The sequence below is a fragment of the Copadichromis virginalis genome, linkage group LG11 (genome assembly GCF_057382275.1).
Source record: "Copadichromis virginalis isolate Kocher_CV1m ecotype Utaka linkage group LG11, C_Virginalis_male_GT1.1, whole genome shotgun sequence".
Lineage (NCBI taxonomy): Eukaryota > Metazoa > Chordata > Actinopteri > Cichliformes > Cichlidae > Copadichromis > Copadichromis virginalis.
The window spans coordinates 27,410,427-27,436,982 of record NC_140628.1 but is presented as its reverse complement, the minus strand read 5'-3'; the positions used below and the strand labels follow the sequence as shown (position 1 = coordinate 27,436,982).

At 44.3% G+C, this 26,556-nt stretch overlaps 1 protein-coding gene across 1 annotated transcript; it reads right to left on the bottom strand.

Moving 5' to 3' along the window:
• Nucleotides 1–1,004: 1,004 nt before the first annotated feature.
• Nucleotides 1,005–26,206, bottom strand: megf8 (multiple EGF-like-domains 8). The gene is made up of 44 exons (XM_085471783.1): nt 25,771–26,206; nt 24,893–25,082; nt 24,644–24,807; nt 24,329–24,538; nt 24,002–24,182; nt 23,646–23,734; nt 22,128–22,341; nt 21,846–22,029; nt 21,240–21,385; nt 21,052–21,156; nt 20,419–20,570; nt 20,182–20,283; nt 19,876–20,023; nt 19,324–19,487; nt 18,790–18,993; nt 18,322–18,519; nt 17,938–18,198; nt 17,717–17,835; nt 17,489–17,620; nt 11,713–11,826; nt 11,475–11,558; nt 11,124–11,363; nt 10,835–11,019; nt 10,480–10,693; nt 10,138–10,378; nt 9,921–10,053; nt 9,568–9,815; nt 9,147–9,257; nt 8,930–9,048; nt 7,914–8,139; nt 7,656–7,827; nt 7,324–7,487; nt 7,093–7,228; nt 6,779–7,010; nt 6,554–6,680; nt 6,253–6,463; nt 5,926–6,140; nt 4,696–4,891; nt 4,407–4,575; nt 4,128–4,320; nt 3,856–4,026; nt 3,614–3,744; nt 3,287–3,419; nt 1,005–3,158 (listed from the first exon to the last, which is right to left on the bottom strand). Exons 1-44 carry the CDS (start codon nt 25,792–25,794, stop codon nt 1,668–1,670), a joined length of 8,643 nt encoding a protein of 2,880 aa, XP_085327909.1. The 5' UTR covers nt 25,795–26,206; the 3' UTR covers nt 1,005–1,667.
• Between the last annotated feature and the right edge of the window lie 350 nt (nt 26,207–26,556).

The following is a 26,556-nucleotide window of genomic DNA, read 5'->3' as shown; positions in this document are numbered from 1 at the left end:
AGCCACAAACACCAGAATTTTACAGCTTTTAAATATTAAAGTATTTTTACTTGTAACAGAAAAAAAAGCGCATAATCAGGTTCCACAGACTTTATTTCAGCTGACTCAAGACAGACTCCTCACACAATCCTCTGTACAACACTGTTCCCTTCTTTGAAAACGAAAATACAAACACAATAAAAGTTATGTACAAAAATAAAGCATGTTAAAAAAAATTACAGAGATACAAGACACAACAATTTTAATGCTCATTTGGGCATGGCTGCTATAAATAGTGACAGTATTCATATGAGCTTTATTTTGCTGAACTACCCAAAAAAAAAGGAAAAAAAAGAAAAGAAAAACAAAACGCCAGTAGCACCATTCTGAGTTCGTCCACGACAATGTTTGCCATCCGAGCATGGATGACACCCCGCTCTTGTGTTTCACATGAATTTTAAAGCCCCATGGCTCTGTGCAGTGCAAAAAAGTAAATCAAAATACTCCCGTTAACACAAACCAGTGAACATGTAATTCAATTAAAATAATGCTGCAAAACCTTTACAAACCTCTCACCAGGAGAACTTTCTAATGTAACACTTTCCACTGTTAATGAAATGTAACTGTTCATACTGTATTTATTTATTTTTAGTTAGACCATAGTTTGATTGGTGCATACAATCACCTAAGAAGGCAAGCTGCCATAAAAAAGGCAGCTTAATGAACCATCTCAACACCGACACACATTTAATGTGAACAAAAAATAATCATAAAAAAGGACAATTTCTTCATTTTAATGGACGAGTTCTGTTAAGTTAGTGTAGTGTCGTGAGTGCAAAAACGATACTGAAAACATTATCCTTCACAACTTCTCAATTCAAAACAACTCATGAAAGAAAACTCTAAATGTCACTTTAACATCTTCCAGGAGCTGCACCAAACACATTTCCATTAACACAAGTATTCAGTGTAAGCCATCTGACACACAGACAAGGCAAGAAGTGAAGGCAGACGAGCAAAGAGCAGGTGAATGCATATGCGGAAACATACTGAGTCTGTTTAACATAAACGTGTAGCTTAGAAGCCTGCCATATACTTAGCTACAATTAATAAATCATTCATATCGACTATGATATAAAAACCATCTCACAAGTAACTCAGACTTTTTTCCTGCGCTGACAATCAAAATGTTGCACATTATGCCGAAATCAAGTCTTTTGTTCTCAATGGCAATTCTGATTGTCACTTTTTGGGGGAGGGGGGTATAAAGCACATGTTGGTTCAAAGCAAGCACATGGTTTTACACCTCTGTTGGTCAATGAGAATAATTTTAACAAGAGTCCAGCTTCAGTCTTCAGTCGCATAATCTGTCGAGTGCACTCATACCTCTTTAGTGATCACAGACACGATGTGACGCATTTTGCTGATACGTATAGCAGTTGTAGTGTATTCTAGAGACAGCTGGCTTGGTCATGTGAAGCACTGAAATACAGTAAAGCAACACATAATAGAATAAAAGACACTTTAAATTCATTATACAGTATATGTACATCTCTTCAAAATGCTCAAGTTGCTCTTACTTCTGGATATTGTCATTGCCTTGTGGCTGTTTCTTTCAAAATTAATTTATTATATACCAAACCCTTTAAAGACTTATTCTATCTCTCATAAAAATGTTACTTGTTTCTCTACATAGCCATAGTGGTCAGGTGCTGATGCCCCAGCAGCCCCTTGCGGCCTGCACCCGCTCCTGGATGCCCGCCTCCATTGCCGTGGCCACAGTATTCCTGCAGGTTCTGTCGCAAAGTAACCAGTGCGGAGCCCAGACAGGCGCGGTTCGGAGCCAAGACACCCCCCGGCAGCTGGAAGAGGACTGTAGCCACTCCAGCCATACCATCATCTGTGGGCTCCAGGGTAATGGGCCCCACCTTGAAGGAGGAATAGGAAAAGCCCATAAGCTGAGAGAGGAAAGGGTCAGGACGGCAAAAGTGCTGGTAAGCGCTGTATGTGGATGGGTGGTGATGATGTGAGGCTGGGTTGCCAGCTGTGGTACTGGCATAATGATGGGTGTTCAAGTAGTGCAGTGGTAAATGCTGGCCGCTGTTGCCTCCTCCACCCAAGGTGAGGTGATGGTGGTGATGGGCTGTGGGTCCGGAGGATGGGTCATGTTTATAGGAGACAGGTCCTGCTCTGCCCCTCTGGCCAACCACCACTCCACTTAACTTGCTTGTGCGGGCATGAGCAAGCGACACAGTGCTGCCCCCTACCCCTCCACCAGATGAAGGCAAGTAGATGAGCTGAGGCTCCTCCGGCTCAAGGTATATAGTGAGCTTAGCAAAAGGCCTTGATGCCATCTTTGTCATCTCCTGAATGTGGCGACGCTGCTCCCGACGGAAGTCCAGGAACTGCTTAACCTTCCACAGGAGGACGCAGACAGACAGGAAGAGGAAAAAGCAGGAGAAGAAGACAGAGAAGAAGACAAAAAGGTCAATGTGGGCTTGGTCCTGTCGCAGAAACAGCAGGCCCTGGGACTCTCCTTGTCTCTCTTCAGTTCCAACACCTCTCAGAGCGATGTAAAAGCGACTAGATTTCAAGGAGTGCACCTCATGGGGGAAGGTGATCACCACACGATCTCGAACACCACGGACAATCAGCACCGTCTGGGGTTTCCACACGGTGATATAGGTGATGAGTCCTTCAGCACGTTCCTCTCTAATTTCCCTTTCCGCTCCTGGAGGTTTTGCTTGCAGGCTTTGGGAAAGCACAGAACCTGCAAAGTTGGATGAGGTGTTGGCAAACACCTTTATAGGGGATGGAGGTGAATCCTTTTCTGTCCCGGCAGTTTTCCCTGGAACTACAGATTCCTCCTCGATCTTGATGGTGTGAATCCCTGTGTATCGATCTACGTCCACAATGAAGGTGTCATGAGAGTTGGACACGTACACCTCCACCTCACCAAAAGTGACATCAATGGTGACCCGAATGTCCACATTGGTGAACTTTGGCTGGGCAGCAAAGAATACAGTGCGCCCCTTGGGCAGGTTGCGAATGGTGGGATCATGAAAGCAGTTGGTCTGCGATGTGGGGTCAAAGCAGCACTCTGTGTCCACATTAAACTGACGGTAGCACTGACGCCCATTCACTGGTGTACCATTGAAAGAATCCTTGCACTTTGCACACTAAATGAAAGAGTAAAACACAGAATTTAAGCATGTTTCATTCACTGACAAAAAAAAGAAGAAAAATGTGGATTTCAACAAGTCAAAACTGTAAAAAGTGGAAACTGTGAACTCCAGCATGCACATACCTGTTGTCTGTAGCAATCTTTGCGATCACTCTGGGGGCTGCTGAGGCAGGAGGAGGTCTCTGTGTTGTTTTGGCAGGGGCAGCCTGTGCCATCGTGTTCATTGCATGTGTCTGCGTGGCCATTACACTGACACCTGTGATGAAGAGGAGAAATTAACATTCACTACAACTGTGCATGTATAAGCATTTCTCTTAATAGTAAAAGACACATCTGCTGATTATAACTGACAGACCAGGTACTGAGTAATCAAAATCACACATTAAAACTTTATATAATAAATTTATATAATAACACTCCAGTGACAGCTCAGCAGCAGATTTTACTCACTTCTCACACTTCCCCTGCAGCAGGAAGTAGCCACTAAGGCAGCTCTCACACCGATCCCCTACGCTGTTGTTCTGACAATTTACACATACAGCATTCTCCTCTGTTGGACCCTCAGACACCCAGGACTGAATCTAATAGGAGGACAAAAAGTGACAGAACTTTAAAACTAAAGTGGTTTGTGTTTGTTTTTTTAATATAAATATATTCACATACACAAACCCTCACGGATTTCAGTTACTTACGCTGTTAGGGTCAAGAGGATATAATTGTAGAGTTTCCTGTGCCTTCTTAAGTTCATCCCGGGATAGACACACAGCGCTGTTTCCCTTGCAAAATTCCCGACATGGATGGCAAGTGCCACCCCCCTTGGCAGAGCCCACAAACAGAGGCTTACACTTCTCACAATGTTTACCCTAGATTTGGGGCATAGAGGAAACAAAGTGGATTACTGAATATGAAAAAAAAAACAAAAAACGTTTAAGGCACGTGAATGTAGATTATTATAAGCACTTACCATGGTGTTATTGTGACACTCCAAACAAACATCTGGTTTGTTAACACCAGCACAGTTGCTGTGTTTGTTGCAGCTGCACTGAGAGGAGCAGTTATCCCCTACAAAGCCAAAGTGACACTGGCAAACTCCAGGGGATGTGCATGTCCCATTCACACAGCCTTGTGCACACACTGGCTCACACTGACCAGAAATACTGCACAGAAGGACGCAAAAAGCGGAGATTTCAGTGAACTTCTTCAGTCACTACACAATAAAGTTCAAACTATCCTCTTATATTACCTGCTAAGTATGTAACCCTGTTTGCAGGTGCAGTGGTATCCTTGTGGCAGATCGTGGCAGTCCTGAGTGCTGTTACAGTTGTGATGACCGTTGGCGCATTCATCCTCCTCTGGACAATGGAGAAAAGACCAGCTGCTGTTTGTCAAAGGGCAGACACCCTCACTCACACCTGTGGAGGGGGGGGAGAGAGAAAGACACAGAGGTATGCTGATAAATAACAAAACAATCCACTCATAACATGCCAAGATGCTCAGCTTCTTCAAAACCATAAATTTAACATTGTTCTCACCATCAAGTCCTCCCTGTAGGCAGCGTCCAGCTCCATTGCCCCCGCGAGAAGAACACCAACCACACTGAGGCCTAGCAATGCACTGGGAGCACTGAGTGAGCTGGGAGCACTGGGGAGAGCAGGAGTCTCCCCTAGAAAGCAGTCGACCGCACTGGCCTGCCTCACACCGGAGGGGCAGAAAAGATCGGCTCATGCACTACAGGAAGGGGAAAAAGATTTGCTCAGTTAAATTAAAAAGAAAATAAATTAACTTAAAGTCCAACATTCCAATCAGGGGTGGGTGATACGGCCTCAAAGTTATGTCACAATATTTTCAGAAAACATATGTTTTAATGATAACACTACAACATAAAAAATATAGGAACATTTTAAAGATGGTTGCGCACAGCAACATTTATAAGTGTAAGTAAATGAACTGCATTTTCTATCCTTCCTTCCAATGAGCTACTATCACTGATGCTAACCTTAGCAATCTACTAAAACAAGGTGCCAGAGGTAGCAGCAACATAGTACAATAGTAGTGACACAGCACCACATCCAGTGAGAGTAAAGTAAAACCTAAGCACAAAAATGTAGCTTAGCTACTGTTAAATAATGCATTATCAGAGCTAATTTCAACTGCTCCCTCACTTACAAGGAGTCGCCACAGTGGCTCATCATGTTTGATCTGGTAGATTTTTTTTACATTAGACACGCTTCCTGATGCAACCATAAAACTATCCACCCAGAATTGGGATAGAGATCTGCTACTTGTTAGGAGAACATGTAAACCACTACTTTGTTACATGAGAAACTGAAAAATGTTTTCTACCTGGGATATCATTTCTTGAGTAAAGTCTTAACCAGCTGGTCAAAGCCCCTTTCACCACAATCTGTATTGCATCATATCTTTAGCCAAATAAAAGACAACTACATCCACTGTTTGGTCTTTCTGTCATGTGCAACCTGCGAGTGAAATTAGCGAGTGCTACGGCGACACTGGGTAGAGCGGGTCTTTCACACATTGACAGCACAACACCGATCGCTAATATTGCCCCCTTCACATCCTGTTTGCACTTGTTAGTGGGTTTTTTGGCTTCAACTGGTCGTTTCCACCTTCAGTTGGAACTATTTTCTTGCATATTGAGCTTTGTTAGAGGTTGTTGAAGTAGCTCTTTTTTAAGTTATTCTTTAATTGCATTGCTATAGCTGTGATATTGTGACATGATCATATGATGATGACAATCTTACCCGCTGCAGGGCCATGCTCCACACACAGTGCTGCCAGCCCCCATCAGAGCCATTGGAGCTCAGACAAAGGCTGCAGTTATGGAGACTGTGGCATGGCGGAGGGCACGGCAGAGGAGGGGATGACTCCACCTGCATGGGTGAGACGTTGAGCAGAGCGTAGCTGAAACATGTCCAGTCATAAGTGGGATTCACACTCAAGATGCGCCTCGTTTCGCCTGGAGAAGGGGAAAAAAGAAGAGAAGGGGGTCGACATTTCTTATTGGAAAATATTTATTAATCATAAAATTCATTTTCTGTAACACCAACACATCATCTGAACCTGGGTACCTGTGCGTTTGAACTGGCGAGTCCACATGCATTTTCCAGAAGCTGTACACTTGGGGCAGTCAGAAGCCTCACAGCTAGTCTCAGTGCAGTTGCTGGACAGGAAGATCTCTCTCTGGTTGATTCGACAGTCATGTACAGCTGTGCAGCTGAGAGAGCTGCTGATACAAGCCCCCTCTGGACAATTTGTGCACCACTTACACTGTAAAACAGGCTGGGAATTTATTAAGAAAAGACTTTAGTTCACAGTAACGGTCTCTCTTTGAGTGATTAACTGTGTTTGAGAAGGGGCATTACATGTTACCTGGGATTGACTGGAAAATGTTTTAGGGTGTCGTGCAAGGCATTCACTGCATGTCTTGAGTCTGCGACATTGGTCTGGCTCACGAGGGGTTGGAGAACAGGGAGACTGTCCAGTGAAGCATCCCATTCTGATGGAGAACAAGGAACAGAAGTGAATGTCATATGCATTTTATTTCATAGCTGCACATAACTTCAAGCTCAGAATTGCTGTCAAACAACGTGTTACCTCTCAGCAGTGTCAGAAGAAGCACAGCTCCCTCTACACCATATGCAGCTGCCTGTGGTGGTGTTGCAAGCCTCTGGTGTGGGAAGAAGGGCGCAGGGGTCAGAGGGCACAGACAGGGTTAGGAGTCTGCCAAGGGTGACGCCATTGAAGCCTCCTGACAGGAAGAGACGACCGCCCCAGCTCGTCATAGCAAGGGACACCGAACCATTAACTGGATCTCCAACAGCTGACACTAAAACAAAAACACGAGAAGAGATTAGCCTATGATGTTTTATGATTTACAAATTAACCTGCAGCTAGAAATGTATAGTTACCTGGTTGTATCCAGGTGTTACAGTTGATCTGGTACAGAGAGACAGAGTTACTGTAGTCTTCTGCTTCTGTCCTGCCGCCCACAATCACCATAGTGTCTTTAATCAGTGCAGCCGCATGGAAGAAACGGGACAGGGGCTACACAGGAGAGAGATGACACAGCAGGAATCCAGAAGTTATCTTTCTAAAGTGGATGGATGGATGTCAACTGCTTGGATTTTCCAACTTCTTACCTTAATACCCTGAGAGGTGGCCAGCAAAGACCAGGTGAGGTTGGGGTAATACAGGCTGTAGAGCTCAGCAGATGGCTCTACACTTTCCACGTGAAAGCGGTAGCCTCCAAAGACATAGATGGCATCAGTCTGTTCATGGTAGACTGCCGTGTGGCCATACAAACCTGATTCAAGAACAAAGCAAGTAAAATAGGTTTATGTGCAATGAAAAGAGTGTTTAGAGCTATATTTGTCTCTTTAAAAAAAAAATTTTTTCACAATGTGATTCTGTATTGTTATAACAATAAGCGGTGCATCAGTGAGTTATTGACATTATGAAAGGCTTCAAAAACCTGTAGGTGGTGTGCCAGTGTGGGGGGCAATGGTCCAGTTTCCAGACTGAGGGTTGAACTCAAGTAAATGGTGATTGAAACCATTTTCAGGAGAGTAACCGCCAATCAACAGCACAGAGCAGTCTCGCCGTACAGTTAAAGTGTGACCTGCCACTGGAGGAAGCACTGTGCTCTGTCAGCAGAAGAAAATTCATTAGTTAAAGAAAGAAAAAAGATTTTTCACATATTCTTTATTTCCATATCAAGTCAGATACCAACCTTGTGCTCTCTCCAGACTAAACTGCTGAGATTGAGAGTCCAGGTATCCATGGAAACGCCATCTTGTGTGACCCCACCTACTACCAACATAAAGTTATGATTGGCTCCAGCGCCAGACTCATGACTCAGCATTGCAGAGGCGTGATGGTAGCGAGGGTTTGGCATCGACCCTTCTTCCACAGAGCTTGTCAACATTTGTGTCCAACGACGTTCCAACACAGAATATCTAAACCAACCAGAAGGAATTATTACACACATACAGAGGCAACACTGCACTACGTGACTGTGAGATTACCTAACCAACTTGTTGCTGGATGCCTACGCCAAGCTATGTGCAAAAGGGTTATGTAAGTTTTATTGTTCCTATGCTACAGTCTCAGAATATTATTATTATTATGCCAATAAAGGTGATTGTGATAGATTAAAATGTTGAAGATTATATTTCAAAATGTTTAAGATGCTGCTGCAAAGAAAGCAATGCATTTCAAGATTCAACATTCGTGTTACCAATTCCATAAAACCAAAATCAAAATGTAACTTATTCGGAGTTACAAGTTGAACAAAGGTTTGTCCCAAATATGAACAAACTCCTTCAAGGAGTTAAACACATGACACTTTCACAGTAATAAGACAGAAGGTTTTCAGTAGTTTTCACAAATGGATGGGCTTGTTGCCTGAAATGGCATTTTTCTACTCTGAGCACTCCAAATGTATTTCTACTACCATACCCATTCACCCATTCAAACACACATGCATTTGAGTGCATATAACCTAGCATTCATACACACTCACTCTGATAGATTCATCAAGTGCAACTTGGGCTTCAGTATTTTACCCAAAGATACTTTGACATGAAGACTAGAGTAGCCAGGTATCAAACCTCTCACCTTCCAATAGACAACCTACTTTAGCTCCTGAGTCACATGTGCCCCAACCTGAAACATGAATACTACTGAAAATTGATTCTTACAAGCTCTTTGTCTAAGCATTTATAGACTGTTGTTGCACTTTCTTACCTATAGACATTTCCCAGAATTCCTTCTGTCAGAGAAAGCCCTCCATACATCCAGAGGTTGCCCTGTGGTCCAGACACCAGAGAGTGTCCCATCCTGTGGAGGAACCTGTGGGCCTGGTTCTGTTGGGGGGAAAGCACAATGTTTATTTGTGTGTGCTGCATTGTGTCAGCCATGCACACTTCAGTATTGTTCTCGTTTGTTTTTCTTTGGTCCTTACCACAGTCATCTGTGTGTCCAGTAAGGTTTCCCACACCAAGCTGTTGAAGTCTCGAGGAATAGAGCAGTCTGACCCAACCCAGCTCTCTGAGCACACGCACACTCCCAGAGACTAAGACAAACAGAGTTATGCTGGTTAATGTTCTGTGTTTTATTTTATAATTTTTTTAAAACTGACTTCCTAAACAAAAAAAAACTCAAAAACCAACCAACCAAACAAACAAAAGAAAGTTAACAAAAAAAACAAAAACACGAAAATTATCAAGTACACAACTAGAAATATGTTTTTATGAGCGTTACAAATAAAATAAAAATAAAAATGTCACAGTATATTTAATTAAGTTTTACTTTTGAAAAAAGAGACACTTGGAAATTTAAGAAAAGCAAACTTAAAAAAAAAAAAAAAAGTTCACAGCTCTTACTATATTACAAGTTCCTCTTCCTTCTGCTATTCCACAATCCTGTGGGCACACTAGCCGGTCACAATGTGGTCCCCCATATCCCTGAGGGCACTGGCAGAGCCCACCCTGGCACTGGGCTCCACCTGGACATACAGATCCATCTTCATCCTCATCAGAGCTCTGCTGACACCGTCGTACCCAGAAAGATGCATTGAAGCCTTGAGGTCTGTCTGAAGTGACGTTGGCTTCAAAGTAGACTGAGATCACACCTGGAGGTAGAAGAGACGATTATACGATGCTGAGTGATTGTGTATATGTAAACTGGTTTTGTAGTCTAAACTGTGTATTTATTAATCAATGAGTTAAGGATAAACCTGAAGTGGCCTCCACTGTGATAGGCTGAGTCCTCGTGGTGCCACAAAATGCTCCAATTAGATTGTGATCAGAATGTACGACTCCGTTACCCAGAAAACGAGGCAGGCCATCGAACACATAGACATACGAACTCTGAAAAATAAAGCATCCTGAATGTCATGAACACAGTTTCAGGTACAGTGAGCTGTTAAGTAATTTGTGTTTATTTGAACTCACTTTACAATGGGTATGAGAGTCTGGGTGTAGTGTGAGAGCTACTGGGGGACAAAACTGTCTGGGCAGACAGGGTGCCAAGTTTTCAGTCACAGAGAGGACCCACAGGCAATGAGAAAGTCCACCTTTCCCCTCTGTGCCACTCCGCCACCCCAAAGAAGAGGACAGGGGAATGGTGGTGGAGGAAGTGGAGGACAGCAGGACAGAGCGGCCCTGGCACTGGCGGTAACATGTTCCATTGTTCCTAGATGGTACAGGATAGCATAGACAAGTCACGATCACAGAATACACTGAAAATCATTCAAGGAAATTATTCCTACTCAGCAAAATAGTGAAGATCTTTACCTGGGATCTCCATAGTAGCCAGGCAGACAGGACTCGCAGTGTGGTCCCTGAGTGTTGTGGGTGCAGTAACACTGGCCTGTCTGGTTGTGACAGTATCCCTGGAGAGAGTCGCCGTGTCCGTTACACTCACAGGGAACACAGCCGCTGCCACCAGCCAGGGCTGAGCCAAAGCTACCTGGACGGCAGTGCTCACAGTGAGGCCCTGTAGTCCAGTCTGAAAGTGAAGCAAGTGAATGTTAACCAATAAACAACACGACAGCCTTTATCTATCAAACACCAAAATGCCTCCCACAGTTTCAGTTTTATGAATAGTGACTGAAATCAAATCACTATAATCCCTTTATCAAAATCTGACCTTGGCATTCATCACAGATCCCTGGAGCAGTAATACAGGTGGAGTGGAAGTTGCAGCCACAGTCAACATCACATTCTACGCCACTCAGAACCAGAGTAGCGGGATCAGATGTCCAGCCCAGGGCGCATTCACACTCAAACCGTGGGCTGCCGCTACACTGGCCCTCACGACACTCATTGTAACAGCTGTGGGACGAAGGAAGATAACTCAATGAGCAAGACGAATAAAAAGATTTTATTAAGAGATTTAAAGAAGGAATTCGTGGATTACTGTATTTTAATGCACTTACGTTTGGTTGCAGTGCAGTGTGCCATCCCCTGTGAATCCTCTCTCACAATGGCACTCATATGAAGTGGGAGTGTTGATGCAGGTAGCAGAGGGGTGACAGTTGTGGAGGCCCAGCCTGCATTCCTCTACATCAGGACATGTGGGATAGGCCCAGATTGCATCTTGCTCTTCATCACTCAAATGCTCCAACTCCATCTCCATTTCTAAGGGGCGAGGTGGGGCTGAAGTTTGGGGTTCAGGGCTAGAGAAGCAAGAAAGACAAATGTAAACTTGGACTGATATACTACACACACATCTGGCTATCAGTTTGTTCAGGATATATGTACAAGAAACATGATGAGAGATATCTCACTTTGCAGCCCGAGCTTCAGCCACAGCCACACTACAGTTATACACTGATGGATCATCCATTCCTGCCCAGTCTCCCCTCAAGCATCTGAAAAGAAGGGCAGAAAATACGAAATACACACAGAAATCACAATGAGTGTTAACTTATCAGCAACCTGATACTATAAAGATTGAATTTGCCTTATATGCAGTTCTGGGAATCTGTATACTTTTTTGTGTTGTTATGGGTTTGCTGTACTTACTTTCCAATTGTGGGATTATTGTAGTCACCACACCAGCCACACTGAAAAGTCTTCAGGCACTCTGTACATGTGTTTAAAGCTGAACACTGCTTACACTGGGGAACTGAGTGAACACTGACAAGCAAAAAAATAATATTTTATTATTGATTGCCATTAAAGGGTCAATTCAACTGTCTGGCAAAATCTAAATGTGTTGTTTCTTGTGTTTTTGCTCATCTAATGCGAGTATATTACTGCATGTGAAAGCATTTGGAAAGTTAAGAAAAAAAATTCTCTCTTCAGGGCTGACGCTTCAGTACCTTCCACTTTTAATCAAATACTGGCAACTGCTTTTGATACCAAATCCAAAATCCTTGTTTTAAATTGAGTTTACATGAATACAGCCTCTCCGTGAATCGCTACCTTATCGTGGTGGAGGGGTTTGTGTGTCCCAGGGATCCCAGGGGCTATGTTGACTGGGGGCTTTTGCCCCCTGGTAGGGTCTCCCATGGCAAATTGGCCCTGGGTGAGGGACCAGACAAAGAGCGATTCAGAAGACCCTTATGAAGAGAACATCGAGGGAACAGTTTACCCTGCCCGGGATAGGGTTACCGGGGCCCCGCCCTGGAGCCAGGCCCGGGGAGGGTGCCCGAGGGCGAGCGTCTGGGCCTTAGTCCATGGGGCCCGGCCGGGCACAGCCCGAAGAGGAGACATGGGCCCATCCTCCCGCAGGCGCCATAGGGGTCGGGTGCATTGTGTGCCGGATGGCGGCCAGGAGCGGAGGCCCTGGCGGACTGATCCCCGGCTACCAAGACTGGTAATAGGGACATGGAATGTCACCTCTCTGGTGGGGAAGGAGCCTGAGTTAGTGCGTGAGGTTGAGAGGTACCGGCTAGATATAGTCGGGCTCACCTCTTGGGCTCTGGAACCAGTCTCCTGGAGATGGGCTGGACTCTGTCTCAGTCTGGAGTTGCCCCTGGTGAGACGCGGCGGGGTGCTGGAAGGTGCTCCACCTGGAGTCTCTGTTGTCCTGCTGGGAGACTTCAATGCTCACGTGGGTAACGACAGAGAGACCTGGAGGGGTGTGATTGGGAGGAACGGCCTCCCTGATCTGAACCTGAGCGGTGTTTTGTTATTGGACTTCTGTGCAAATCACAGTTTGGCCATAACGAACACCTTGTTCGAACATAAGAGTGTCCATAAGTGCACGTGGCACCAGGACGCTCTAGGCCGTAGGCCGTTGTAATCGTATCACCAGACCTGCGACCATATGTTTTGGACACTCGGGTAAAGAGAGGGGCTGAGCTGTCAACTGATCACCACCTGGTGGTGAGTTGGATCATGTGGCGGGGGAGGATGCTGGACAGACCCGGTGCACCTAAACGCGTAGTGAGGGTGTGCTGGGAACGTCTAGCAGAGGCCCCAGTCCGCGAGATCTTCAACGCACACCTCCGGCAGAGCTTCAACAGCATTCCGAGGGAGACTGGGGACATTGAGTCCGAATGGACCATGTTCAGCGTCTCCATTGCTGAAACTGCTGCACTGAGCTGCGGCCGCAAGGTGGTTGGTGCCTGCCGTGGTGGTAATCCCCGAACCAAATGGTGGACACCAGAGGTGAAGGGAGCCACCAGGCTGAAGAAGGAGTCCTATCGGGCTTGGTTAGCCTGTGGGACTCCGGAGGCAGCCGACAGCTATCGACAAGCCAAGCGGAATGTGGCTCGGGCAGTGGCTGAAGCAAAAACTCGGGTGTGGGAGGAGCTCGGAGAGGCCATGGAAAAAGACTTTCGGACTGCCTCGAAGAGATTCTGGCAAACTGTCAGGTGTCTCAGGAGGGGAAAGCGGTGCTCTACCTGCACTGTGTATAGTGCTGGCGGAGCGCTGCTGATGTCGACTGAGAAAATTGTCAGGCGGTGGAAGGAATACTTCGAGGACCTCTTTAATCCCACTGACACGTCTTCCGAGGAGGAAGCAGAGTCTGGGGATGAGGGGAATGACCTGCCAATTTCCAGGGGCGAGGTCAGTGAGGCAGTTAAACAACTCCTTGGTGGCAGAGCCCCTGGTGTTGATGAGGTCCTCCCCGAGTTCCTGAAGGCTCTGGACGTTGTAGGGCTGTCCTGGTTGACACGCCTCTACAATGTTGCGTGGAGATCAGGGCCGTACCCCTGGACTGGCAGACCGGGGTGGTGGTCCCCATCTTTAAGAAGGGAGACCGGAGGGTGTGTTCCAACTACAGGGGGATCACACTCCTCAGCCTCCCTGGGAAAGTCTATGCCAGGGTGCTGGAAAGGAGAGTTCGTCCGCTAGTCGAACCTCGGATACAGGAGGAACAATGCGGTTTTCGTCCTGGTCGCGGAACACAGGACCAGCTCTTTATCCTCTCAAGGATACTTGAGGGTGCATGGGAGTTTGCCAAACCAGTCTACATGCGTTTTGTGGACTTGGAGAAGGCATTCGACCGTGTCCCCCTGGGTGTCCTGTGGGAGGTGTTGCGGGAGTATGGGGTGTCTGGCCCATTGCTAAGGGCCATTCGATCCCTATACAACTGTTGCAAGAGCTTGGTTTGCATTGCCGGCAATAAGTCGGACTCGTTCCCGGTGGGTGATGGGCTCTGCCGGGGCTGCCCTTTGTCACCGGTTCTGTTCATAATTTTTATGGACAGGATTTCTAGGCGCAGCCAAGTGGCGGAGGGCTTTCACTTTGGTGGCCTCAGAATCTCATCTCTGCTTTTTGCGGATGATGTGGTTCTGTTGACTTCATCGAGTGAGGGCCTCCAGCTCGCACTGGAACGGTTCGCAGCCGAGTGTGAAGCAGCGGGAATGAGGATCAGCACCTCCAAATCTGAGGCCATGGTTCTCAGCCGGAAAAGGGTGGAGTGCCCACTCCGGGTCGGGGATGAGTTCCTGCCCCAAGTGGATGAGTTCAAATATCTCGGGGTCTTGTTCGCGAGTGATGGGAGAAGGGAACCGGAGATCGACAGACAGATTGGGGCTGCGGCTGCAGTGATGCGGACGCTGCACCGGTCCGTCGTGGTGAAGAGGGAGCTGAGTGTAAAAGCGAAGCTCTCAATTTACCGGTCGATCTACGTCCCTACCCTATGGCCATGAGCTGTGGGTAGTGACCGAAAGAACGAGATTGCGGATACAAGCGGCAGAAATGAGCTTCCTCCGAAGGGTGGCTGGCCTCTCCCTTAGAGATAGGGTGAGAAGTTCGGCCACCCGGGAGGGGCTCAGAGTAGAGCCGCTGCTGCTCCACATCGAAAGGAGCCAGCTGAGGTGGTTCAGGCATCTGACAAGGATACCTCCTGGGCGCCTCCTGCGTGAGGTGTTCCGGGCATGTCCCACCGGGAGGAGGCCCCGGGGCAGACCCAGGACACGCTGGAGAGATTATATCTCTCGGCTGGCCTGGGAAAGCCTTGGTGTTCCCTCGGATAAGCTGGAGGAGGTAGCTGGGGAGAGGGAGGTCTGGGCCTCTTTGCTTAGGCTGCTGCCCCCGCGACCCAGCCTCGGATAAAGCGGATGAAGATGGATGGATGGATGGATGGATGGATGAATACAGTGACCAAATGAAAGGGTGCTTGCTGCTATTAGCAGAAATTACACTCACAGCTGATTATGAGGTGAAAGTTGCAATTTAAATTGAAGTGGAGTTGTTAGTCTGTGTTGACCTGGCCATGCAAGGGAAATACTACTACTACTAATAGTAGTACTACAAATCATAATAATAAGGCTCAGAAAAAGCAATATGAACTTATTTTCCATTAGACATAGTAAGAAGTAAATTATAAATAAAACAGGTACAAGCAGGAGCCCTGGCCAGCAGTAGTCTTAGGTAGGGCTGGGCCATATTATACCGTTCACGGCAATACCGGTATAATGTTAGGCAACGATAGGAAAATGAAATATCGCGATAGAATGAGTAAAACGCGAATGCGCAGTTTCTTTGTTTTCATACGCACATGGCCGATTGTTGAGTGAAACAGATGAACCAGAATTGGCTTGTAAAAATGGTGCAACTTCAGTGATGTGGAACTGCTTTGGTGTTTGTCCCTCAGATACACGACAAAGCACATTTTTTTGCAGAACATGCAAGCGGCTGTCGTTATTGTCGTATTTGTCGGACTAAGATGCTCTTAAATCTGGGAGTAATCTGGGTCCTAAACCCCCCTCTTCAGGTCAAACGAACACTGCAGCATCACTGAGAGTTAAAAACTGTCTAAATTCTTTCATCTTTAATAAAACGATCAGCATTGCTGCTTTACCAGGTGTAACTATGAAGTTTAACTTCCAGGCATCCATGAAAACAAAAGTTATTACATTTAACGGAGTTAGAAGTTAGCAGGAAGCTAGCGGAATTTAGCTCGCTAGTTTCGCTAGTTACCTAAGCATGATATTGCATGTTCTGACTGAGAGATTTCTGAAAAAAATCAAACGTACAGCTCTGCTATCACTTCCAACATAAATGAAGACAGGAAACTAAACAGCAGTGACGTTTGTAGGGTTACTGAAGTTGGGCTAGCTGGTATATAATGATGTGCTACGTGATCGCTAGCGACACAGCTATGTTAGCATAACATAAACAGTGAAGCTGGAGGACGAACACTAACACTTTTCCACTTATAAAAGTTAACGTGAAGGTTCCTCATGGTTAGAGACAAATGCAATCGCATGGCAGGATGCTGTAAACGGACCAAACTTCAGTCAGGAGAACAACTGAGATAATCCATCCACAATACGAGGTTAGCCATTAATATACTGCAACAACATGGGAATAGAGCAGCTGCCAGAGAATTCAACATTAATGAATCAATGGTACAGAAGTGGAGGAAGCAAGAAGAATGAGTTTAATAAAGTTTGATTTCCTGACTGCTTTGTTTCGCTTAATGTGCCTTATAATCCTGTGCACCTTATGGTCCGAAAAATACGTACTGCACACTGCAGTTTAATGTTGCAAAGCACCTCTTTTTAACTTCAGTGGATATTATACATGGTTATGCTCAGGATATGTCAGCCCATTTCTACTGGAAATGCCTTTTGGTTAAACTTTCAGCAAGGAATTTGCATTTGCACTGTTAAATTTTTATAAAGCTTTAATGTACATAAAAACCAGCTTCTTGTTTAAGTGAAAATAAATGGAAGGTTGTCTTTTTGCGCTAGTAATGTTGTGGAGTTGTATTTTGTCTCGCATCAATTATATCGTCAGTTATATCGTTATCGCAAATTTTCAAATATATATCGTGATAAATATTTTTGGCCATATCGCCCTGCTCTAGTCTTAGGGATGAGCAGAAGAACAAAACTTGAATTTTTAGAGGCAGTCAAACACATTTCATCATTTCACAGGATAAAAATACAGTTGGAACAGTCTTGAAATGTCAGAGCCAATTATGTAATGTCAGTCCAACTGTACAGTTGCTAACACCCAGAAAAAGGCAAGGAAACCTTTGGACAAATAAAGAGATGAGAGCGCGTAACCAGGGAAACCGCTTAAATGCTGATGACTATGGGTTTTTAATTTTTGCTATATAACTTTGCACTGTCCACTTTCTGCTGGGACTAATAACGGTTATCTTATCTTACAAAATATTTAATATGATGACTTTACTGACTTACTTACTCTTAGGTATTCATGAGTCATTTGATTATGTTAAGCATGACTTTACATTTAAAATGTAAAAAAGAAAATGATTATAGTCATTACAGCATTATAGACATGATGACTATATTATTATAGTATTTATAATGATTATAAATAAAACAAAAGAAAAAACAAAAATATCTTAACAATGTTCTCATCTTACCTGTCATACCAATCCCTACACTCTCCATAGGGGTACTTTGTGAGGTAGGCAGCAAAATAGAAGCAGGCTTGAGCAGATTCACACCACGCACACTGGCTGGAGTTGGAAAGGCATTCACCACATGTCTTTCTCCTGTAAAAGAAAGTGAAAGTAGAGTAGAAAAGATGAGCTGGAGATGTTTGTATGACCGAAAATAATATGTAAAATGAATATTATTTTTCAACTCACTGGTTGCACACTTTAGGACACCCCCTTGGATCACGTATGGATCCATCTACTCTTCCTCGCCGACTGCACTGGTAGTCGCCTTTCTTGCTGGAGTTTATCTGCCACTCACAATAAGGGTCCTACAATCAAAGTTAGCACAGCATGAGTCAAGAATACAGTTATGGTATACAAGTCAGAATAATGACAGATAATGTCAGTTTTTATGTGCATCTGTGTTATACCTGAGTACAAGCAGAGCAGTCTCTGTATTCTTCACACATGGTGCAGTGCTGGGGTGCTAACAGCAGATGGAGCTGACCTTCCATCTTCCCTTCACTGTTCAGCCCCTCAGGGCAGGGTTCGAGGTCTGGGCTGTCACGCAGCAGACAGCGGGACAAAGACGGGCACCAGCCACAAGACTGGTCTGACAGGCAGGCCAGACAGGACATGTACCCTGAGCAGGAACCTGAGCGGTACGGCTCCGAGAATAGGAAGGAGATCTCCTAGAAGGAGATATCACAAGATATAAAGGAAAGGGTATTAACACTATGCTTTTGTTTCATGATCTAAGAAAAATCACAAAGGAATTTTGCATAAGTTAGTTTTGCTGTTGAAGTTAAACTCACACTTCCTCCAGGCAACGTTCTGTTCCAGATCAAGGCCATCTCACTTGTTTGTCCTGAGCCCGAGTTGTTCAGGTAGCCCTCCGCCTGAACAAGGTAATGGTTTCCCCGAGTGAGGTTAGAGAAAAGTCGACTCCCATCTGGTCGAGTCAGGAGCTTCAGCTCCTTTTCCTGCTGAGCTGCCCAGTGACCCACCACCTCCTGATCAGCAAATGGGTTCACAATGCACAAAATATGGACATGAAGAAAATATGGATAAAACAATAGTGTTTCATAACAATATTGAGCCCTGGGGACAAGGATATTGGCTTTCGCCGACAATTCTTAAGCATTCCAACAGTTCCAATGTTTGGCCATATGAAATTGAAATTATTTTAATTTATTATCAAATCTACTACAAATAATCCTCTAAAGAATTATGCTGTAAAGAAAGAGACAAAGAAATTCCAGCTGACATGCACTTCTCCTCACCATCTGGCTGGAGTTGGGTCCTGTTGCCATTCGAGCCTCAAAGTGAAGCCTCTGGATGCGAGCCCACATGGAGACCGTCTCTGTAGGAGGGGGTGCAGGTGGAGGCCCGCCCCACAATGGGTGGACAAACCCCCTAAACTGTAAGGCTACGTCCATTTCTGTGGTGGGGCCAAGCATGATGGTGGCGCTGCGGAGGATGGTTACCTAATGTGAGGGGTGAGGAGGATGGAGGACAGTGGAGGATGATGGAAGTGGAAACACATCAACAGAGGCACTATTCTCTACTAACTGCTCCACAAAGTTTCACAAACGACTTGAACAAAAATATCCTTTCTACCCAAAGCAAACAGAGAAAAAGAAAAAGAGACATGACGAGGTTAAAAAGCATAAAGCACAAAGAAAAACTAACAAAAATAGAATCATTATATCCAAGCTCGAATGCAATATTGGTGGCAGGAAGGAGGAGTAAGTATAAGCAGAGAGGGAAGTAGTTACAGGCTCAACTGGTAAAGTCAAAACATTTGGACTCCGTACCTGGTCAGGCTGGGAGTCGTTGCGGGGGTGCTGGAAGGTGAGCAGGTGCAGTCCCGGGACATAGTTCTCGGTGCGACAGGAGTGGAGGGAGGTTAGGAAAAGGGTACGCTCCCCCCACCAGCCGTACGCCCCTGAGATCTGGTCCACACGGCACGCACTTCGCTCTGTGAGACCGAGAGGGAAAGGTCAGCACATGCACAAAAAAACCCCTAAAATACCCCCACACATCGGGCCTCTTAAATCTCATATTACAGCAGCTTTCTACTGTGCACTACTGTACTGAAATGAATGTAATTGGTAAGTCTTGTTTGACGTGTGTTCTGAAGGAGTAAAATGACCTCACTGCACCAGAAGTATGTGACTAGACAGGCGAGTCAAACTGTGGTTTGAGGAACCTGTCCAGTCTCAGCTGGGTATAGCCAAGTCACTGTACTTCACCTCTGAAACACACCAAACATGAGTCAATTACGTCCCTCCCATGTCAACTCCCAACATCATTTTCCAGTCTTGACCCTTTTCGTCTGCCCTCATTCCTCCCTCCCTGGGACTCACCTGACACTGGTAGGCAGGACTCATTCTGAACACACCAGCCAAATTCACCAGGGGCACGGGCCAGAGAAGCTGGAGTGCCACTGAACACCAGACAGGACTGGCAGTCAGACAGGAAGCGAGCAAGGCCCAAGCAACCAGTACTTCCACACTGCGACCAGAAAACAGAATTTGCACTTTAGCTATACCTAAACAAACAGTCTGAAAAGGAAAGGATTAGATTTCTGAAAATGTAGAAATGGATCCCCCCCCCAAAAAAAACCACAGGCATTGTTACAATTTAAACAAAAAGTCTGAGAGAAGCGTTACCGGGTTAGTGGGCTGGTACTCTCGACAGCGGCCTTCACACCAGCTGCACTCTGGGTTCTTCAGGCACATATTTTCATCTACTGCCTCAGCACAAACAGCATCCTGATGATGAAACAAATAAACACAACAATTTCATTACCATTAGATGCTCTTAGTCAACATAATTTTCAACCACTGAGATTCTTCCAGCCACAGACAGTCTTCCAAATACTATTGGTTTACAGCGCTTTCACTCACCCTGTCACCTTGGTCACTACTGACAAAAAGGGGAACTTTGTAAGCCACAAGGTCTCCACGCGCAATGCCACTGTAACCTCCAGCAACCAGCAACACTCGTCCCTCCATCACTGCAGCAACATGTGAGTAACGCCCCCTCACAGCATCACCACCTTGGAAAAATATGACAGCTCTGTGACCACTTCACATGCAGAGGTAACAATCACTAAGATGGATGGTGTTTAAAATGGACCTTAAATAAAAAAACAAATGTAAAACAACAAGAAAAAACTGCATGTGCCTTCGCATTTCAGAGTTCTGGCATAAGGCTACCCACTCAGGAAAAAACTGAAGATGGTGAAAATAAAAAAAGTTGAAGTAAAAATAAACTTGTGCATTTGTGCAACCTGCTCAGATCTCAAACAGATTTTAGCCCCAAATCTTCTGATTGTCCCTTAGGTTTGTACAAATATACTCACAGTGGAGCATAAAGACATTTAGTGCTTATTTCATCTACATATACAAAGTGGACTTTATTTGGCTGTCTAATCACAACCATTTCAAGACCAAATAAAATATAATGTGCTAGAAAAATAAATCAAACACGTAAGGTGCAATCTAGAAGTCGGCTGTTTTGTTCACTTTCATACTCACTGAGTTTCTCCTTTGCTGAGACCCACTGGTGACAACCCAGATGGTAGAAAAAGATTTCCTCATCATAGCACTTTTCCTCATGGAAATGAATGTGCACATTTCCTCCTGCAAGACAAACAAACAGAGATAAATATAAACATGGCTGGACTGATTATGAAAAAAACTCTGCTAATTATCTCAGGACTCACCGTAGACAACCATGTAGTTTCCAATGACAGTGGCTGAATGGAAAGCTCGCTCTCTTGGGCCAGTTGCTGCGAAACGCGAACGGAAGGATGTCCAAAATCGTCGATCCACATGGAACACGTCTGTTTTGTTCACCCTGACACTAAACCTAAGAAACATATACAGTATGTATATTTCTATTGTCTATAAAGATGCCGTTTTTTAAAAGTCCCCACTTCCTGGAGTTTTCTGAAGCACTTAACTAACTTTGTGTAGCAAGTTATCACAAAAGAATTAAATCTTGGGATAAAATATATCTTATTATGTTGGGATCCACTGGTGAGATATTGGTCCAATACTGACTTAAAAAGCTCAAGTGGACATCGATGACAATGAGCCTGTCTAGGGAACAGATTGTGTGTTGCTTACACAAAATGTCAGCAAAAGTCAGTGATGCTAGTGCATCACTAGCAGGAGGGATTGATAAAATAACATAGACTAAACTAATAGTATAATTAATAAACTTAGGAAATCAATGTTTAAGTGAGTGTGATGTGGTCTTATACATAAAAGACAGATTCCCACTCTCCTCTCAACCTCTACCTTCTAATGTATGAGAAGGTACACACCTGGCAGTGGTAGGCCTGTGCCCTCCATAGACAAGTAATGTCCTGGAAGGGCCGTGGAAGACCATGGAGTGCCCAGCAGTGGCAGGTGGCTTCCCACCTGTGGGCTGAACCGTCTCCCACCGTCCAGAGCCATGCAGGCCGAACCGATACAGAGTCGAGGAAAACATATCCTCCTCAGTACGACCTGGGAAACAAATTTGGGTTTGTTCGTTTCTTAGTGGATTAAAAATGCTGATATAAAAAAAGACAAAGTGCAACGTGACAGTATACATGCGAACCCACCTCCAAACACATAGAGATAACTGTCTACTATAGCCGCAGCGTGATTAGCCAGTTTAGGAGCACCACGTGAAGTGGAAAAGCCAAGCTGTTGCCAGTCATCATTGAGAGGCCGGTACATCCACACATCATTGGCCAGGGAGCCGTTGGCTAGCTCTCCTCCAAAGACAACCATTTTACCCATATACTCTACTGCTGTGTGGGAATGACGAGCCACCTGACAGAGTAGGAGAGCCAAAGAGAGCACGAAGGAAAGGAATACGATTGAGATGTTAAACCAAAAAATGAGAATGCTAGAATTCCCATCGACTATGTTTACATGTGCAAACAAATAGGATATATTAAAAAAAAGTGAGTGAGCAGAGTATACACTGCAATAAACTGATTTCTATAAAAACTAAAAATGCACATTTGTCATAAACAGGTTCGATAAATTAAAAAATAAATTCTTAAACAGTTACAACATTATTTACAAAAAAATAAGCAAATATTCTTGACTTTATCGATTTACCTTGTTTTTAACAAGCAATCAGTAGAATGTAATACTCTATCACCACAAAGTGGCATTAAATAAATATGGTCAATCAGCACTGAACAACAAAAATAAATAAATAAATAAATACATAAATAAATAAATAAATGAAAGCAAGAAAGGCATGTTAAAAGTTTTGATATCCACAAGTATGCAAGGATCTACTTAAATTCAAGTGATGGAAATTTTAACACTAGATGGTGACCTTAAGGATCTGTGCAGATGTCTGCATGTCTGCCAGTCTTTTGCCACTGGATGACTGCATCACAGAGCACTAGCTACCATGTGCCCTTCAGCCACACTTCAAATAAGTGTAAGAGGTGCTAACTGTCAGAAACTGGTTAAACAGCTGTGCCATGTTGAGATTAGGTCGTACGTTTGGACAGTAACCAGAGAGAAGCATAAAATAAAATGTTTAAAAAGTGTGAATAATGGACTGCATTAACTGAGTTGTTGGAGTGAAAAAATTGAGCATTTGTATTAAAATTTTACAAATGATATTAAACAGCTGTAGAGACCAACTTTGTGAGACTGGTATAGTCCTGCATTAGCTAGTAATATGTTTCTGTTTTTTAAGATTTTGCATTTAGGCTATTGCAATAAATGGCCATAAGTAAATGGTTAAACTAGTATAAGTTATAAGTAATAGTAATAGGTTTTGGCTTTAATCCTTCTCTATAGTTTTAATATTGTCTTTTAAAGTTATTTTAAAAAGAAATCCTGATTCCAGAGTTGTTCCTGAGTTCCTGGTTGTCAGAGGATAAGTTGGGGCCTGACAAGTCATTGAGAGAAAATCTTGGAATGGATATCTTTGAATCCATTCTCCTGATTAAGGAAACTACATTTCTTGCCTACATGACATTTTGAGGATCAATTTATTGTAAAGTGCTGACAGTAACTTGGACACTTGTTTGCATAGAGAATGACAAAGCAAATGCAATAGCAGAAGGAAAGAAAAACAGCACATGTTTGAGTGTATGTTCACTTACAGGTGAATGACCATAAGACCTGCTTTCCCATTGGTTGGATGTAAAATTGTATTTGATCAAGTCACCAAGAGCTCTGTTCAGATCAAATCCTGCAAAGAAGATAAGCAAAATATAATTCAAACAAGCCAATAATGAGATATGAGACTGATGACTCAGACATTGACATTCAGCTCTAACAAAGACATCAACATCACTGATGGTTAATATGTAACACAGCAACAAATTGTGTTGAGTTATGATTATTAACATATACCAAAGAATCAAAGTCAAAAACCTTGCCGTTGTCTTGTGTGTTAAAAATGTTTTTCTAAGCAGAAAAATTGTATCAGTGGAATTTAACTGTGTGTTGCTCTTACCGCCAAACAGGTACATGGCTCCTGTGGAGGAGAGGTACACGCCTGCAGAACCTGTCCTGGGAGGTGTGTAGGGGTTTTCTTCACTCACACGCCACCACTTCCCTGCACCGCTGTCATTATAGAGACCAAGCTGGCAGTTTTGACCCACGAAGCCTGGCTTACACAGACAACGCTCTCCTTTCTGAAAAATGAATGAAAGCAAATATGAAAAGTTTCATCACGGCACACAAATGAATAACCTAATCAGGTTGAGAAACGCGTTACTGTGCGACTATAGTATATATTTTTTATGTGTGTTCATTTAATCGTCCCTATTCCTACTCTTACCTTGTCACACTGGCCGTTCACAGAACAAGCTTGAGTGCACAGAGGGGTTGTACATGAGGGCCCACCCCAACCCTGATGACAATGGCACTTTGATGTAGAGGAATCACAACGACCATGACCGCCACACGCTCCAGGGCACAAAGAGAAGGTGTAAGTTGCATTGAAACCCAGGAGGTTGTAATTAGCGTCACTGAAGAGGTGAAGCAGCATCTGGAACACAGTTTAAGAGTGAACACAAATTAAGTTAGAATTCAATGCTAATGAAGTTTCAAGAATCATCCTGGCCTTTCAGCTGTGGTATCTTTTCTTGGTTACCTTGCCAGACTTTGCTTCAACGGGCTGGGGCAACGTGTGGCCACTCAGACTGGCTAGCAGGGGGCTTTGGTAGGAGTCCCCATCATACACAAAAAGGTAGTCATAAGTGCACTCTGTGTTCATGAAGGTGAAATTCAAGACAATGCGGTGACTGTTGTTGGGAGCTGGAAAATATGAAGAATTCGATAAATATCACTTTGAATAATCACAGAAAACAACAAAAATAATGACAAAAAACATTTTATCCACCTTTGATGAGCCACTCGCAATTCCCATTGACAGAGTAGTTTCCTGCTCCATCTGTCACATAGCCAGGTGGTCCCCTCAAAACCTGCCTGTGGCCCTTGCAGTCCCCTGCCTGGCACAAAGGCGACTTGGCCAACAGGAGAACCACCAGTATGAAGGAGACAGGGAGGGGGGAGGCCATCACTGGCACTGCCTGAAAGATGGAAAGGGAAAGAGCAAGGTGGGAATCGGTTGGTGTTGGTGTCCTAATAACAAACCTTGAACATTTTCAGCACATATGAAGACCAATCTCTTAAGGTTCGTTTATCGACTACATATAACAACTGAACGATCCGATCTGGATACAAGGGAACGCCTTATGGACATCAAAGTCCCCCTAGTTGTTCTCAGGTCTCGCTGTTCAGTCTTATGCCACTGAAAGGGTCCAATTTAAAGCGCTATGAGTCATATGTCAACTGCAATGCCATTAACCCTGCAGCAACAACCAATCAGGCTTAATGATCAGATTACAAGGATTACTACAAATTGCCAGACTCAAGAAAAGCTATTGCAAAAATTCTTATGCTGATGTTGCTAACGTGTACAGGGAAGTAGCTCGTAAACATTACGACTCCAGAAATCATACCACACAAACGTCAAGGTGAAACGACGATAATCCACATCTGCAGTGTTACATTAGAATAGCACACAACACAGTTTAACTTTTATTATCTGGGTTTCTTACAAAAAACTAGCCAAAGGATGAACCTACGACAATTAGCAGCAAGGGTCTCTGCAGGCTATCACAACAAAGCTAACGAAAGGGTAGCTAAGCTAAGGTAGCAAACGGAATACAGTTAATCTGAGCTCATCAGTTGGTCTGGATACAAAATAACACTTACCATTTCCCGTCTCTTTGTTCGCATGGTGGTTTACATTTTCGGCAGGCCTTTAAACGTCAGTTACTGCACGAGCTAACTAGTGAGGGCTGCAAACTGACAGCTGGCTATCCAGTCGATATTAAATTGGATTCACTGCAGAGGAGAGCGCTACAGCATTCTGCTCTGCTAGCCTGTCCGCTAGCTAGTGGTAGCGGCTCGGCCAAATCCAGATGCGCAATCGTTGGTTGCTGCAGACCCTAAAAGAATCAGTCATTCTTGAGAGTAATTCTTCATTATGTAATAACAAAATGATGGTACACCTCGGGGAACTGCTTGCAGCTATCAGCGACACGTTTTAAAAGCATCGACGCTACTCCTGCGGACCATGTTGTGGTGAGAAGCCAGTGTTTTGGTGCTTTTTGGCAGGCGAGCAATAACCAACGGTGACCAACACAAAGACCCATCCCACTACTGCCACCCAGCGGAGACAATCAAGATTTACACTTGGATCTTGTGTAAGCCATAAACGGAGGGTTTATGAAATATTTTGTTCATTATTTATATCACTTATTTGTGGATAAAGTGAATGCCTTTAGAGGTTCAGCAGCGGATCATCTATTTGCATTCTTATGTTCTTGCTTTTTGTTTGTTTGGGTATCTGTAAGCACTTATTGATTTTCTGCAAATTAACAAGTTAAAGTATTATTTTCACCACTGCTGAACTCATCTGCTCCCTGCCGAATAAAGTTCCCCATACTGTTTGCAAACGTTTTGAAAAGAACTCAACACACATTTAATTTGAAACAG

Coding starts and splice junctions, on each gene's coding strand:
- megf8 (XM_085471783.1), bottom strand. CDS start 25,794: ATGCGAACAAAGAGACGGGAAATG. Junction 24,808..24,892: donor TTGCGAGTGGCTCATCAAAG/GTGGATAAAATG, acceptor CATATTTTCCAG/CTCCCAACAACAGTCACCGC. Junction 22,030..22,127: donor TTATCTCTATGTGTTTGGAG/GTGGGTTCGCAT, acceptor TTTGTTTCCCAG/GTCGTACTGAGGAGGATATG.